The 17,839-nt window shown below is 32.1% G+C and overlaps 1 protein-coding gene across 1 annotated transcript; it reads right to left on the bottom strand.

Annotated features, from left to right (window-relative positions):
- Positions 1-295: 295 nt before the first annotated feature.
- Positions 296-910, bottom strand: LOC139889611 (uncharacterized). Its single transcript, XM_071872554.1, has one exon. It carries the CDS (start codon positions 908-910, stop codon positions 296-298), a length of 615 nt encoding a protein of 204 aa, XP_071728655.1.
- Between the last annotated feature and the right edge of the window lie 16,929 nt (positions 911-17,839).

Raw genomic sequence — 17,839 nt, 5'->3', positions numbered from 1 at the left:
CAGTGTAGATTGTGTTGCAACACAAACAAATTTCAATCAATGGAATTTTGTACTTTTTTTTTCTTTCGAAAAGCAATTCATTAACATGAAATAGGCAATATTGGGGCCTAACCCATTACACGAAAAGGGCTTAAAATCAAGCCCCACAGAAAACGGATTAGAGATACATCAGGAGCTTTTGGGAAACAAAAAAATTACAACAAACTGCCAACTGTGATATATCATTCGAGCTATACAAGCACACGATAAAGAGGAAGCTGCTGAGCATGCAACTAAACGACTTGTTTACCCAAAATCAAGCAAGACAAAACCACGGATCTGTCAACCACTTCAACCAATCTAATTTCCTATTTTTGAGCCGATTTGAGATCCCCACGAAAGTTTTTGATTGGATCTCCATTAAAGCCGTTGATGAGCTCCAACAAGAGTTAGCAAATGTCTTTTGATTTCGATTCCACCAAATGAAATATGCACAAGACCACTCTAAGGCTTGCCAAACCAATGATTCCAAGGGAGAAGTGACTCGATTACATTTACCTCGGAAGGCTTCACTTAAACTTATGTTTGCCACCGAGTTAAATCTCCACCACTTGTACACCTTTTCCCATAGGTCCATCGAGTGTCGACAAAAGAATAGCGCGTGATCTATAGTTTCGACATCATCGTTACATAAAGGGCATCTAACGGAGTCAAGGTCAATACCTCGCTTATCAAGCTCGGTACGAACCGGGACTCGTCGTTTTAACACCCTCCATTTGAAAATTTTGACTTTTTTCGGAACAAGATTATTTTTTAGAGTCTCGTGTTGCGTTCTAATAGTAGCACCAATGGTAGCCTCGTCTATCAAACTTGATAACCTTTTTGTGGTAAAAACTCTGAACGTATCTAATTTCCAAGACCACGAATCCATGTTCTTGTCATGCTTAATATATGAGTTTAACAAGTCGATTAGTTCATTAAGCTCGGAGTTTGCTCGGTTTCAGAGTGTTTTGTTCCAGCACCAAGACGTTTGAAAACTTCCATCAGACCATAGAATTCTATCACGGACTACGCAATGTTGCACCTCTTCAAAATAAAACAATCTTCTGAATCTTTCCTTAAGCGGTTTTTCAAGTAGCCAGGGGTCGTTCCAAAAGCTTGTATTTGCACCATCACCAATCACTTTAGAGAATGAGCTTGCAAAGTTCAATCCCAAAGACTCGATATTATATCTTGCACGTAAAATATTCAACCAAACGCTACTCGCTCCACTCGGGCCACGGGGACCCGGGGGGGGGGGGGGGGGGGGGGAGTAGCCCATTAGCACCATGAATACTTTTAATGAACGAGACCCAAAGAGAGTCATGTTCGATTTTGGCCCTCCAAAACTATCTACCCAATAAAGCAAGTTTTTTTACTCCGAAGTGACCCAATGCTAAGACCCCCTCACCATACGGTAAAAGAGAGTCTTCCCATTTAAACCAATTTAGAGTTCTCGCCAACCCGCCCCAAAAGAATTTACATCTAATACTCTCGAGATTTTTTAGCACGCTCATCGGGGCACATTTTATACTTTTTTAATGAGTGATTTAAAAATATATTATAAATTTGTCTTTTTAAGGCTTAAATTTAAAGAAGTAATATTTCCACTTTAAATTATTATAATCCATCTTATTATATGTAACTTCATAAAATATGTTGGAGTAGTGAAAGAGTTTGAAACAATATTGATTCGCAGATTCTTAAACATCACGACCGGGATCATTCTCATGGTTTCTGCTGCGACAGTCACATCGCAGTCGGGACAAAAGTGTTGCGACCGTGATATGGTGATAGGAGCAAAAGCTTTTTTGGAACATATCATGTCGCGACTGGGATGGGTGTGTCGCGACCGTGATGTGGCCTAGACGGGGAAGAAGTTGGAACTTGATTTGGACTCGTCGTTCATATACGATTCGTCATTGTTTTTACTCTATAAATAGAGCCATTGTAACTCACACATGTATGCACATCAATAAAATACTCTCTAGTTTAGCCCGTGGATTAACGTAATCATAGTGATTACATATAACCACGTTATATTTTGTGTTCTTTAAATTTTTGTGTTTTACTTTCGTTTGTCGTTGTGGGTGAGTGATTTTGTTAAATCACTTGCGTTGTTTGGGTCCTTATTAATCCTTACAACTGATATCAGAGCTTAAGTTTCGAGTTTGGGAAGGATGGCGGAAGAAAGATCGAGCGGTTTTATGGAAAAGACTTCGCTTTTTGGAAGATGCAAATCGAAGACTACTTGTATCATAAAAAGCGTCATCAACACTAGTCGGAAGCTAAACCCGAAGGCTTGAGTGATGCTGACCGGACATTATTGGATCGCCAAGCCTTGGGTGCTAATGAAACCGGTTCAACCATTCTGGTTCCTCCCACACCAAGACGCTCGACTAGAGTGCCCAGGCCTAATCCTAGGTCTTCTTTATCAACAAACTACTTGCTCTATACTGAGAATGGTGAACCCGAAAATTACTTTAAGGCGAGACAATCAAAGAAGCCATACAATGCGAGCTTGTCATAAAAGAATATATGGGGTCATTTGAGAAGAATGAAACTTGGTTACTAGTGAAACTACCTCATGATAAAAGGACGTTACAAAATGAGTGGGTGTATCGTATTAAAAATGAGGTGGATGAAAAGAAAAGGTACAAGGCTCGGTTGGTAGTTAAAGGCTTTCAATAAAAGGAAGGGGTTGACTACAATGAGATATTTTCACTGGTAGTTAAAAAGACTATTATTCATTTGGTACTTTGTATGGTTGCACCCGAGGACTTATAGCTTGAGTAACTAGATGTGAAGACCGCATTTTTACATAGTGATCTTGATGAAGAGATTCATATGAGACAACCCGAGGGCTTTAAGGTTAAGGGTAAAGAGAAGTGGGTTTTTAAGTTACGTAAATCTTTGTATGGATTGAAGAAAGCACATCGGCAATGGTACTTGAAGTTTGATGAGATTATGAAGAGGATTGAGTTCATGCGTTGTGAAGCGGATCATTGTTGCTACCGGAAGAAATTCAAGTCCTCTTACATAATCGTATTCTTATATGTTGGTGATATGTTACTTTCAAGATCTGACCTGTCCGAATCAACAAGTTGGAGAGATTGTTTTTCGGTGAGTTCGAGATGAAAGATCTTAATGGTGCTAGGCAAATACTCTGTATGAGTATGGTGTGTGATCGTGTGAAAGGTACTCTATACTTGTCTCAATCAAAATATATTTAGAAAGTAGGAGAGAAGTTCAACATGGATAAAGCAAATGCTCGTTCTATGCCTTTGGGTATCCCGATGAAGTTATCGAAAAGTCAATCACCTAAACCGGAGGAAGATAAAGCGGAGATGAAAAAGGTTCAGTATGTTGAATGAGTGCTCAAAGAACCAGCTATATCGGCCTTATATTAGTGTTTTTTAGTTTATAGTTTCCTTAATTGTAAATTACATTTATGATTTTTTTAATATAATATATATATATATATATATATATATATATATATATATATATATATATATATATATATATATATATATATATATATATATATATATATATATATATATATATATATATAGTTTGGCTTTGTAGCAAATTAATTTGTTATATTTGGTGATTTTATATTTAGCGGGTATTAATTGAAATATTTGAGAGGAGAAATATCTTGTATTTGGCGTGTACTATTTAAAATATTTTAGATTTTTAACCAGGGTTAACATTTACTTGAACACGTCTAATTGATAACACGGGAACATGTAGTGTTAATTTAATCAATTAGACATGTTTCAGAACATGCTAATTGACAAAAAAAGGAGGAACTCGCCTAAATGGTACTCCCTCCGTTCCAGTACAAGTGTCCACTTACTTTTTGCACACAGTTTTAGGAAATCCCACTAACTTCATTCTCCTCCAATCAGAAATCTTCTCTCTCCGGAATAACCTCTTCTGATTGGTTGAAATATCAAGTGGACACTTGAAATGGGACATCCAAAAATGAAAAGGTGGACACTTAAGATGGGACGGACACTTGATATAGTACTATTTAGACGTGTTCAGTGGATCGCACTATATGTCATCAGCAATTAATGTTGTTTTATCTAGACGTGTTGAAAAACACGTCTAATTAGACTTTTTAACACGCCTAAGATTTTTGTAGTATGATTCTAGAACTCAACCAAAATAATATAAATGTCTTTTGACCATCTTTACAGTAGCATCAAAGTAGCATCAAACAGTTCTACAAATCTTTTTAGAACCTTTAATTCTAGAGCAGAACTATTAAAAAAAACTCCCCGGGCCAAAATCATAAAAAACTAACGACAACTAAGGATGCAAAAAAGGTAGGGACATATCGATATCCACTTGAGAGAGAGAGAGAGAGAGAGAGAGAGAGAGAGAGAGAGAGAGAGAGAGAGAGAGAGAGAGAGAGAGAGAGAGAGAGAGATCCAAATAAGGATAATAGAAATGAGAGATTAGTGCTACAAATATGGATAAAAAGTACTCGTAAGAAGGATCAGATAAAAAAAAAAGAAATTAGAGCTACAGACAAGAATGAAAAATAACAACAAAAGTAGTGACGTATCGATATCATTTTTGATTTATATGATTACTTCTACTGACTGGAATATAAATTTGAACCAATACATATATATATATATATATATATATATATATATATATATATATATATATATATATATATAGGGGCAGGATCAATGGGGAAGCAACCAATCGGGGGGAAGCGGGGGGAAGCAATTTTTTTTTTTTTTTGTTTTTTTTGAAATTTTTTTTTTCCGGCATCAAGATCACACGAAAATATGAACATTTAGAAGAGACACTTCGTGATGAATGTTATTATTTAGGCGGGAAAACGATCGACGAAAATAACATTCAAGATAATATTCTTCGTGAAGAATATGAACGTTTTTTTTCTTCATGTTTTGTGAAGTAAAATTTAGCCCGATTTAGAGTTTAGGGTTTAGGGTTTAAGGTTTATTCCATAAACCCAAAACACCAAACCCTAAACCCTAAACCCTAAACCGTTCGTGTTAAAAACTCAATCTAAACCCTAAATCTAAACCCTAAACCCTAAATTTCTAAACCCTAATATCTAAACCCTATAAACCCTAATATCTAAACCCTAATATCTAAACCCCAATAGCTAAAACCTCAAAATACGTTCGAAAAACACGATAATTGTTATATATTACTTCTTCGAGCGTTTTCCCGCCAAAATAAAAACATTTATCACAAAGTGTCTCTACTAAATGTTCATATTTTCATCTCATCTATAATGTTCGTGAACAAAGTTTTTTCAAAAAACGAAAAAAAAAAAAGTTTTTGCTTCCCCCCGTTTCCTCCCGAATGGTTACTTCCCTCTTGATCCTACCACTAAATATATATATATATATATATATATATATATATATATATATATATATATATATATATATATATATATATATATATATATAGGAACATCAATAATTTTGGGTCAATAAAGATATAATCAAAGAATTTGCACCCTTTTTTCAGAAGAAAAAGATGAGAGAGGGCTAAATAAATTGGAAAGGTTTTTGTAAAAGGTGCGATAGAATTTAAGGTTGAGAATAGTAGAGTTATCCAAAATTTAATTTAGTGTTTATGACAAATAACTAGTGGTGTAACGATGATTATCTTTTCTAATGTATTATTCATCCTCATTTATAACTCTAAATTTATAAAATATTTAAACTTACTGTGATTTTGGCAAAATCGATACCTATTAAAAATTATCTTAATTAAATTCAGTAGTAAAATTTACGCGATAAAATCTTTTTATGAATAAGATAATAATAATTTATGTTTTTTCCAAAATAAATAACAAAGGAAAAGACAAAATATGAGAAGTGCTACGTAACGAGAAACCGGTTAAAATTCGCAAAAGGACGGAGAAAAAGACAAATAGTAGAATATTGAGAGATTACGAACTAATACCTCCACCTCATCATAATATAGTGTCTTTTTAATATTTACAGACAATTTTAAAAATTTTTATTAACTTCATTCTACATTAATCAAAGATCTTTACTCTTCAAAATATCTCTTCGATTTGTTGAAATGCAAAATGAATGTCTAAAATAAGACATTTCAAAATAATAATGTGGACTTCTGTGATGGAATAGAAAGAGATTATTTTTAGTAAAATCATTACAATTATAACTAGTGCGTACACTTCAACATTCTAGATCGTAACAATTTTATATTATTATATTCAATTTGTGATTTATATCAAGTTTAGTTTTACTGTTGGGTTACTAACCGATATATTATGTAGTACTCCCCCGTTTCATAATAAGTGTTATGGTTTGACTTTTTTAGATTTTATTTCTCAACTTTAATTTTAAATATATTTGTTTGTGTTATATAATATTTGAAGACAATTATGTGAGTAGATTGAGTTTTACATATACTTTATATTGATACGAGTTTTATCAACTATTATATAACACAAATAAAAATATTTGAGATGAAAGTTGAAAAGAAAAGATTTTAATAAGTCAAAACAGCAGACGGAAGGAGCAATAATTAATAATAATAAATAAATAATAATATAAAATTAGAAGAAAAATACAAATCGTTTCCAATTTTCAAAAACCAGAAACAAAACAAAAAACATGAAACCCTAGGAAATTGTAGCCATCAGCTTATTGGATAGAATTGTGCGGGGAATATTATCTTCAAAGAATTTAACATTAATTTAAGCCTTATAAGCAGACAAATTCATTAATAAATTATAAAATGTCATTGATTTAAAATTTTGTTGTGTTGCAACACAATCTACAGTGTGTAAACTGTTAAGTAGAAAACAAAATAAGTGAAATTGTCCTTTTGTAACTTTTTTTTTATAAAAAATGAAGAGAAACAGAGAGTCATGTTACATAAATATAAATAAATAGATAGTGCTGATATAGTCTTTAAGCTTTTTTATCGAGATAATCCTTGTAGTTTGAAAATGTTGCTGAGATAGTCTTTTACACTGACGATCGTTAATTTATTCCGTTAAATGAGATCATGTGCAATGCATATGACAGTAAATTTTTTATTTTAGTTGTTTCATCATCATCTTCATCTCTTTTATCTCAAAACCCTCTTATTTACCATTACTTCTGCAATTCTGCGAATGAAAACTTATGAACAAAAATCATACAATACTTCATATTAAAAACAAATCAAAATAGAAACCTTAAATAAAACTAACTTTTCTGCCTTAAAAAAAATCTTAAATCTTAAAAAGCGTAAATCAGTCGTCATCAAATTATTATAAACCCATCTGACGCATGACCTATTTATTAAACCCCTCTTTCCGATAGATTTAAACCAATACTAATCAATGAGTTATTTTGTGGTTTCCTTCAGATAAAAATAAAATAAAATCTATTCACCATCATGTTTGCAATTTGGTGTATTACCGGAAACTTTTAGTATGTTTTGGTTAAAATCTATTCACCAACCTGTCTGAATGATCGGATCTGGTCGCCACCTACCAAAGTATAAAATAACAATAATCTAACCAACGCATCAAGTTTACCTCGGTTTTTTCAGCCTCCATCCACAGGTACTCATGAACCCACCAGGTAGTTTTAAAAATTGTTTCCCCTATTGTGATTGCTTAAAGAAGATCCAACACGACTTTTGATAAAAGGATTGAGCAAATTGAAACGACCTCGACTCTTAATTGAAAAATTACAAATTTTTATCGGATATTGAGATGATGCGACACATAACCTTTTGATGTGGTGCATCGCATATCTGTTGAACAATTTCAGCCACTTTGACACTTTGACCCCCAAACTAAAGACCCAAATTGACACCAACATTCACCATTCATTCACAACCCATTTACATTTTAAACATTACTCTAAAACAACCTTCTAAATGTATATAGTTGTTTACATACAACCATCATGATTAAACCGACCCAATACATAACAAAAGTGGTACTTGTGATCCATTTCAAAGACGAGAAAATTTTGACCCAAAGACTACGATATCAAAGCATGAGTTCTAGGGTTATTTCTACCCAACAAAAGGAACTCTTATCAATCATTGAGCACAAGTTAGTCTTCAATCCAACATATCTATGCATACTACTCAATACTTTCCACATCCTTATCCTTCCATTTACTTGCTTGTGAACCTATAAAATAGTTAAACAAAACAGGAACAAACATTGATTTTCTGACTAATATGTTTTTTTTCTATCCGATGTGGGATGGGGTATTACAAATACTTAAAATCCTAACGTCCTCTTCAGGCTGAATCATGATCAATACCCAGGATCCATACCCCATGGGATGCACGAGCATTGTGCATGTCACACCCTACGAGGATACCTCAGGAGATGCACGAACCGAGTGTCCGTCACATCCTGAGAGGTCTATAGCTCTAATACCAGATGAAACACCCCGCAAATCGGCCCCAAGATATGAACGAGCTGAGTACCCGTCGCGACCCGAGAGATAACCGCCCCTCATAATCTAAACAGTGGACTTACTGGGTATCTCCAGGTTTCAACTATAAACCATGGTGGGAGATATTAGTTAGGCACAAGTTTAAGCTTATAAAGGACCAATATGTTCTTTTTCTATTCGATGTATTATTGAGTATCACATATAGTCTCATAGGACTGATTGGGTGTCCCCTGATACGATATTGCTATCGGTCTCAATTGGTGCAGGTTTCCCGCTCTTGTTCAAGCCAAGGCCACCTACCATATCTAACACCGCATTGGTGTCGATAGAAATCGATAGAGTATAGGAAGATGTTACACCGAGTTCAGATGTCATTGATACGTCATGAGGTGACACATCTTTATATGTTGAGTTAATCTGAAACAATTGAGTATCATCAGGCTTAAAATCTGATTGATCTTTTAGGAGATCATTGCCTTGGGATCTGAGTAATCACTTTGTGTAATATGGTGCCCCCATTGTGCGAGAAAAATCTTCCTTATTGAGATAAGTCTGACCTCCAAGCCACTTGGACGTTAAGGCGCAAGAGGATTTCCAGCCGATATGCAAGACACTTTTTCAAGGTTTTTTGATATCTCTTTAGCTGTTTTAGACTGCAATCTCTGACTAAAGCCAGAAAGAAGTGTCTTAGAGGAAGACTTTACTTCCTTTTGAGGTGACTTTACACCTTTTACAATTTTTATTGAAGATATGATAAGATAACCTACTCCCCTCAACATTTACATGTTTAGGTGGGTAGATTTTGACATTTTCACTCCCCCTTGAAACAAGGCCGGTCTTCTAGTTTTCATAAAATTTCTTGTATCGAGGTTTTAACAATTCAGTATCAGAGAGGAAAAATCCGAAGGACGGGTTTTGCACTGTCAGTTATACAAAAGCCATGTAAAATAAAGTAAAATATATTTGGTTTTTAACATTGAGAATTACAAAAACATATATTTGAATTTTGAAAATATCAAAAATAAACCAAAATATTCACACAATTTCCTTTTTTAGATGCCATTACTTTTTTGTCTCTCGCCCCCTCAAAATACGATTCACTTTGTGAAAATTTTATTTTGACAATTATACGCTCAAATAATTTAAGGAGAAACTTGAAAGACTAAAAATCTTTTGAACATCGGGTTGTCCACCGAAATATGAAAAAGCCATAGTGATTCAAATCATTGTAAAAAAGATTTATAATAACATTTATAGGCACTATCGATTTGACTTATCGACTTTTATTTCCATTTTGGTTTGATACACGGTGTATCACTTACAAATAAGTTTTGTGGACGCAATAACAATCGGAATTTAGTTTAGTCAAACTAACGATCTTGGCTGAAACTTAAGTAACTCTGATGAAGAGTACTTCTTCTTCTTTTTTTTTTTTTTTTGAAAGGCAATGCCCCAAAGTGATGTTGGTGGGGATTGAACCTGAGTCTTCTTTAAAGATTCCCAAGCACCAACCACATAACCACCCCTTTGGGTTGATGAGTACTTTTTTGGTGTTGAAGTAGATGTTATTAATAAATCGTGTTTTGGAATCCACTTCTTAGAAGACGCTTGTTTAGAAAAAGAATTACTTTGAGTTGTAGAAACAAATGTCAACTTTGGTAAAGGTGTTTTAAGTGGACTAATGAACGATTTATTTGGAAATGATTGCTTTTTACAAATAAAAATCTATCTATATTTATCTTGAAATCCCGTTCTTTCCCGTTTTTCCCTAGAACAGTCACAAGGAATGGTTTATTCCTTTCAGTTTGGTAACTTGAATAGTTATTGGGTTTTGGGGACGGAAATTTATTAGGTTGGATTGAAGACTTCAATGGAGATTGAGTAGAAGTCTTCAGTGTTTTGGGTTTCCAGTTTGATTTCGTCATTGCCTTTGTAGACTGATATGAATAAAAAGGACTTTGTTTATGCGGTGTCGTCGGGTCATAAATCATCAATTTAAGTTACCATAGGGAGGCGATGGTTTTATAATTTATATTTAGTTGGGTTTCCTAGCTATATTTCACCTACTTGTCTTTCCTATAACGAGTAAGCAACAAGTATAACTCATGTTCGTATTTTTGTATGTTTATCAGTAATCTGGGATCAACGTTTACCTAAAGTCAACCTTAATGAAAAGTGGTGATAGACTGATTTATATTAAGTAAAACACATAACATTTAAAGAATAAAAGGGATAGGCATGTGACTTTTAATACCGACGAAGAGTTTGTTGACAGATTTTCACTTCCTAGAATGAAAACACTAAACCTCAATCAATCGGATAATTAACATAATCAATTTTGTTGGTTGAATGTTGGTTAACAGACTAAACGACAAAGTTAAGTATGATGTTTAACCAAAGAATATGTTTTGATGATGACACATACATATGCATAAGTGATGATCGACATCTTAACGTAAAACATGCAAGGTCACTAATTCATACTTGATCTTGCAAATGACCAAGTCAAACAAAACTTAAAGAATGAAAATAAAGGTCAGCAAAATACACGGTCAAGGTACGGTCGACTGCATACCCAGCCGTAGAAGCCCAGACTGAATTGCAATGCAGTTTTGTGAAAACAAGTTGCACGGTCACCACCACGGTCAACCGCAGTGCAACCGCAGTTTTCTCTGTCACCATTTTTGACCAAATTTAGTTTGACTAGTTCCTAACAACTATAATTCATGAAACCTTTTTCAATACGCTTAGAATAGATTTCCTTTCCATACTCAGTTGAGTCTTGGTCATAAAAACACTAATCTTGGTTAATTACGCTTAATTACATCTTAATGATAAATTAATCAAGATTAGGCATAACACATAAGTGTTAATTAACAACTTGTGATCTTAAAACTTATCTAGATATCCTTTGTATGATCACCAAGTACCAACACACTTAAGCTAATGTCACTAGAACATTAATTACAATCAAAGATGACTTAGTGATTAATTAAGGCTAAATGAAGAACAATGCTTTCAAGTGTAACTAGTAAAGACTTGTAATCCTAGAATACACTTAGATATATTTAGGATGGTCACCAAGTCCCAACTAGAGATTTCTCTTCCCTTGTGCATATGTTGGACATTAATGTGTGCTTACACATTAATCATGCAATATGTTATATTGCAAGTAAGCTTGCTAAAAGCTTAAACTATAATGTTGTGCAAATATCTATATGATTGATTTTAGAATAACTATCTCTTGCTATGTGTGAGTATTACTTGCTACTTGCTAATATGTTTAATACTCATTAATTTGCCAACTTGATTAACATGCTTGCTATGTGCTACTAGTTAGAATACTAGGATTCAAGTAACTAGTTTACTCTAATAAATTAAGTGTAAAATGGTTCACAAAGGAATAATGGCCAATTGTCTATTTGGTCTTATCTAAGTAACAAGTTGTGATTACTTATTCAAGTATGACTTAACATTGATGTCTTTACACACTTAATGATTATTTTAAAAAGACATCATTCAATTAATTTCTACTTAATCTTAAAATGAATATGATTTGTGATTAATTGAAACTAGGAAGTTAATGACATATTGACTAGTCTTTAGAATTGAACCAAATGCATTAATGTGGCTAACTAAGTCTTGACCAAACTGAGATTTCTCAAAATATCAATCAAGACACTTCTCTAAGAATGTTGGGTTTACCACTCTTGGAGTGTTATGTCACTTTCACTCAATAAGACCAAATCCCACACACTTAATGCATATAGTACTTGTATATGATGTTGGGTTTCTTTTGCAGGTGCTAGATGGAGTAAAGGTTCCAAAATGTGGTGTTCAAATCTGAGTTAAATGCCTATACAATGGATACATATTTTAGACTGGAGCACGCGCGGTCGAACCACGGTCGACCGTGCTGGAAACCGTGTGACAACGGCTATTTTTTGAATCTCACTATAAAAGGCAAGCATTGAAGAGCATTTGAAGTTGAGCCTCTTGCATATTTTCAAAAGCTTATTTCCAGATATCACAAGGGCTCTAATTACTACTCAAATGTGATCAAGCAAGAGAAGATTCTATGATCTTATAGATATAGAATTTAGTTGTTGTAAACTTACTAATCAAAATCATTTATCTTGTGAGTTTACTTAATGTAATGTATGTCCGTATTGTCTTAGGATCATCATTATAATTTGTATAAGTCTTGTAACTTCAATTAGTAGAAGCATAGGCTAGCTTAGTGATCTACTTCCTTAAAGGGACTTAGGAAGTTGATTAATCTTATTTGGAGATTAATACTTGTACAAGGTGAAGACAAGTTGATCTAGGTTAGAGTTGATCTTTCAAAGGGATAGAAAGATTAGGTTTGTTGTCTACCAAAGAAGTTGAAGACTTGTAAATCGGATCTCCACAGGGTTTGGAGAAAAGTGCTTAGTGAAACAAGAAATCCCGATTAGTGTAATCAGGGAGTGGATTAGTTAACATCCACCCGAACCACTATAAATCCTTGTGTCTATGTTCTTTACATTACTTTATTCATTATTTTGAACATACACACCACATACATCAAGTTTGAGTTGAGTTGCTTGATCATAGTTAATCAAATTTGGTGATCAATCGAAAAAGTGTTAAAAAACGTATCAAGTAACTATTCACCCCCCCTTCTAGTTACTTACAAATTTGTCATTGAGAATTCAGGCTTTGAAGATTTTGGCCAAGACAGATATACATACTCCTAACGTTAACCTTAATGGGTTTAAACAACCTCATGGGTGGAATCCTAGGTACATGAATAAAGTGGTATACCTAAAGGAAGGTCCTAGCTTTTCTTAATCCTAGTTGGTTTAACTGCTATCACAATCTCCACTTAACACCTAGTTATGCTTATAACGTTAACATATGTGCAATCTTAGGTATCATAAGGTACTGCTAACTGGGCTAAAAGTCTCTCCCTTGTGATCAGTTACTCAACCCCGGATCATCTTAGAACACCTCAAGGATCTTGATTCTGACGCGAACCATGCTTTTGAGTAAACCATTGTTCAATGAACGCTAGATTACTTACTCTAATCACAACCTAAATGTGTAACTCTTCTCCGGCAGATAGAGAGCTATCTATACGTATGTACTAAACCCTATTGCGCCGTTAAGCACATATAACTACTTACCTTGTATCCTAGGATTGATCAGGTCCTAACACTAGGTTATAGCCACATAGGTAATTCGAAAGGGTGGTCCGTAAATTATATTTCTAGGCCCGACAGGGTTTCAACATAACAACAGTTTAATGTTCAGATAAAATATTCAACATGTAATAAACAATCATAACAGGTAGACAAGAATGCAAGATGAAAGAAACTCAATATAACAAAGTCATATTATTAAATTAAAGAAAACGTTCATCGTTTTCAAACGAAGTCTGGACCGTTAAAAGTGATGACATCCTCTAGACCAAAACTATTACAATCTTCGGCGTTCGCCTCCGGGTACTTAATTTTCCGCTCGAAGGTGAGAAGGCCTTGAAAGCACAAGGCTTCTAGAAAGAGAAACTATATTGTAGTGAGAAAGCGAAAAGAGATATGTGTTGAAAGTGGAAAGTAAAAATCCTTGAATAGACTATTTTTAGACATGGTAGGTGTGGGAATGGTGATGACAGGCAGTGGGCCATGCCTGTATGGCATAACCCTAGGCTACTAGTGGCCAATGCTACATGGGCGTGGACTGCCAACCTTGACAAGCCGTATGGCTTTGTGAGACGACCAGTCCTAATTCATAAGGACGAATACTATAACATATGGTTACATTGCGAGGTATTTGACCTCTATATGATACATTTTACAAACATTTCATTCATTTTTAAAAGACAAATTTTCATTACATCGAAAGTTGACAGGCATGCATACCATTCCATAACATCCAAATTATAAATGACCTAATCTGTCATTTACTTAGTATAATCTTTATTGAGCTCAATGATTTGAATGCAACATCTTTTGAAATATGCCATGAATGACTCCAAGTAATATCTCTAAAATGAACATATGCACAGTGGAAGATTTCTTTCAAACCTGAGAATAAACATGCTTAAAGTGTCAACCAAAAGGTTGGTGAGTTCATTAGTTTATCATCAATATTCATTTCCATCATTTTTATAGACCACAAGATTTTCATTTCCATTTCTCAGAAATACACATCCCATACATAGAGATAAAAATCATTCATATGCTGAACACCTGGTAACCGACCTTAACAAGATGCATATAGAATATCCCCATCATTCCGGGACTCCCTTCGGACATGATAAAATCGATGTACTAAAGCAGTTCAAATTCTTTGACTGGGGCTTGTTAGTGACCATAGATCTATCTTTAGGATCCGCATCAATCAGGGGCCAGTTCCCTAATTCTTAGGCTACCAAGCTAACAGGGGCATATTCGATTTCGATAATTCAACCATATAATGTAGTTTCGATTACTTGTCTATTTCGTAAAACATTTATAAAAGCAGCGCATGTATTCTCAGTCCCAAAAATATATATTGCAAAAGCATTTAAAAAGGGAGCAAATGAAACTCACTATACTGTATTTCGTAGTAATTATGCATATGACGGCAATGAACAAGTGCAAGGTTGGCCTCGGATTCACGAACCTATATTAAGTATATATATTTATATGTTGGTCAATATCTGTCTAACAAATTAGGTCAGGTCATAGTGTATCACAATCCTAATGCTCGAGATCGATATGCAAAAGTCAACAAAAGTCAATTTGACCCAAAATGATTTAAAAAAAAAATTATACATGTTTATTATGTAACTTAAATAGTCGTTTTATATATTTAAATATATTTATCAGATTTTATTAAAGTAAAATAATACAAGTCATTTATTAATAAATAAAAATGTATATTAAAATTTTATATATGATATAAAAATATGCTTTTATATATCTTAAGTAATATAGTTTATATAGTTCATTTAATATCATAAAAATATAGTAGTACGTATTATTATACTGCGTGTGGTAAAAAATATCTTTATATCACAAATTTATTTGATAAGATAATATTGATAATAATAATAATAAATAAAAGTCGTATTATATTGTAATAATAATAATTATTATTATTCTACTAATAATAATAACAATATTTATATTTACTAATGATGATAACAATTATAATAAAATGATTATTCTAATCATGATAATAACGATACTTTTTATTATTAATTATAATAATAATAATATTTTATAAAAATAATAATTTTATTCAAAATGATAATTTTTAATAATAATAATAATACTAAAATGATAATAATAATGATATTTTATAATAACAATGATATTTCCATTAAAATGATAATTTTAATAAAAAATGATAGTTTTAATATTACTGATATTTTTAATAATAATGATAACGATAAAAATAATATAATGATGGTTTTGATGAAAATATTAATTATTTTAATAATAATAATACTAATAATAATAATAATAATAATATTGATAATATTAATAATAACCTTAATGATAATAACGATAGTAATAACAATTTTTAATGATAATACTTATATTAATAATGATAATGATAATAATAATAATATTAATTATTAGATAATAAGAATAATGACGATAATAACGACGATAACGATAACGATAACGATAACGATAACGATGATCGTAATAATAATAATCATTTTAATAATAATACTAAAATTAAAGATAATTTAACTGACTATATCTTTTAAACCGTTCATCGAAACTATACGCTTTCTAAATGAAAAGTTATTAATTTTTCGACAGCTTTCCAACGACATGCATATCATATACATTGTATCAGTAATATATGTATTAAATTCATGATTTACCATATACTATATAACGACGAAAATAAACATACAAGCATGCATAATCCTAAATACTCGAGCACTAGTCAGGGATACACTATTAATATATAAAAGATAAGATGTGAATGCTCACGTATCAATATTGAAATTCAATATTGCAGGAAAGTACGTAGACGCAACGGAGATGATAAACGCTAGGTTTGACCTCTCGAGCATACCCCCGAACAATACCCATAACCTCCATAGCTATAACCCGTAATTTTCTTATTTTTATCCCGCTCATAAAACTTGTTTTGAAATGACTCGAACATAACCTCGTCGTAGTATTTTATGTATAATACTAATAATAATACTACTAATAATGATAATACGATTAATAATAATAATAATAATAATAATCTTAATAATAATAATAATATTAGTAAATATAAATATAGATGTAAAGAGAGTGCAAGAGACTGAGAAAAGAAACTGAATGAATTCGACTTAACAAAACGCGAGCTTTATACAACTTGGTCTGCCCCTCCCTCCATGTGATCGCATGGTTTCATGGGCATTCGGCCATGCGATCTCATGGCCATCTGTGTCCAGCCTGGTTCCTTTGTTTTACTCTGCCGACACCCGAGTTATATTATTATATATATAATATTTTTAATTTATATAATTAATTATATATAATATTATATTTACATGTATAGTTAACTTATAATTTTTGTTCCGATGACTCGTACGTTGTCGCTCGACTCATGTTCCATTTCTGATTTTTTGAATAACGTTTCATACGTTTAGAAAACTGGTACTCTACATTTCGTGACTCGTACCCTTGACAAAATATAGACTAAAATTATTGATAACACATATTACACGAAGTGTAACTTATACATGTGAGTGTTTTGGTCATTTGCTTTTATAAATCGACGTCTCGTTATATATAAATATGATAATATAATTTTAAATCAAAACGTTTTGTATCTATTAATATTATATTAAATCACTTTGTAAAGTATATATATATATATATATATATATATATATATATATATATATATATATATATATATATATATATATATATATATATATATATATATATATATATTATACTTATATTAAAAATATAAATTCGTACATATCGTATGTAATTGAAATATCTATTTAATAATATATTATTTGTTTTTTCAAAACTATTTATATTTCAAAGTTCATTTTAGAATCGATTAAATAATAGAAATTATTATATCATATAACATTTATATTTTAAATCATATAATTTATTCATGCATCAAATTCTCATAAGTTAACTTATCTAAATATCAATTGATTCAATAATCGAATACTAATATCGTTTATTAAATAATTCAAAATATATATAAACACGTTTTTAATTACACGTTGGAAGTTATATATATATATATATATATATATATATATATATATATATATATATATATATATATATATATATATATATATTCAATTAAATCAAGGACCGTTATTATTTATAACTTGTCAAAAGGTTTCT

This window comes from Rutidosis leptorrhynchoides, chromosome 2, assembly GCF_046630445.1.
Source record: "Rutidosis leptorrhynchoides isolate AG116_Rl617_1_P2 chromosome 2, CSIRO_AGI_Rlap_v1, whole genome shotgun sequence".
Lineage (NCBI taxonomy): Eukaryota > Viridiplantae > Streptophyta > Magnoliopsida > Asterales > Asteraceae > Rutidosis > Rutidosis leptorrhynchoides.
The sequence above is the reverse complement of the archived record's forward strand: the minus strand, read 5'-3'. Positions and strand labels throughout refer to the sequence as shown.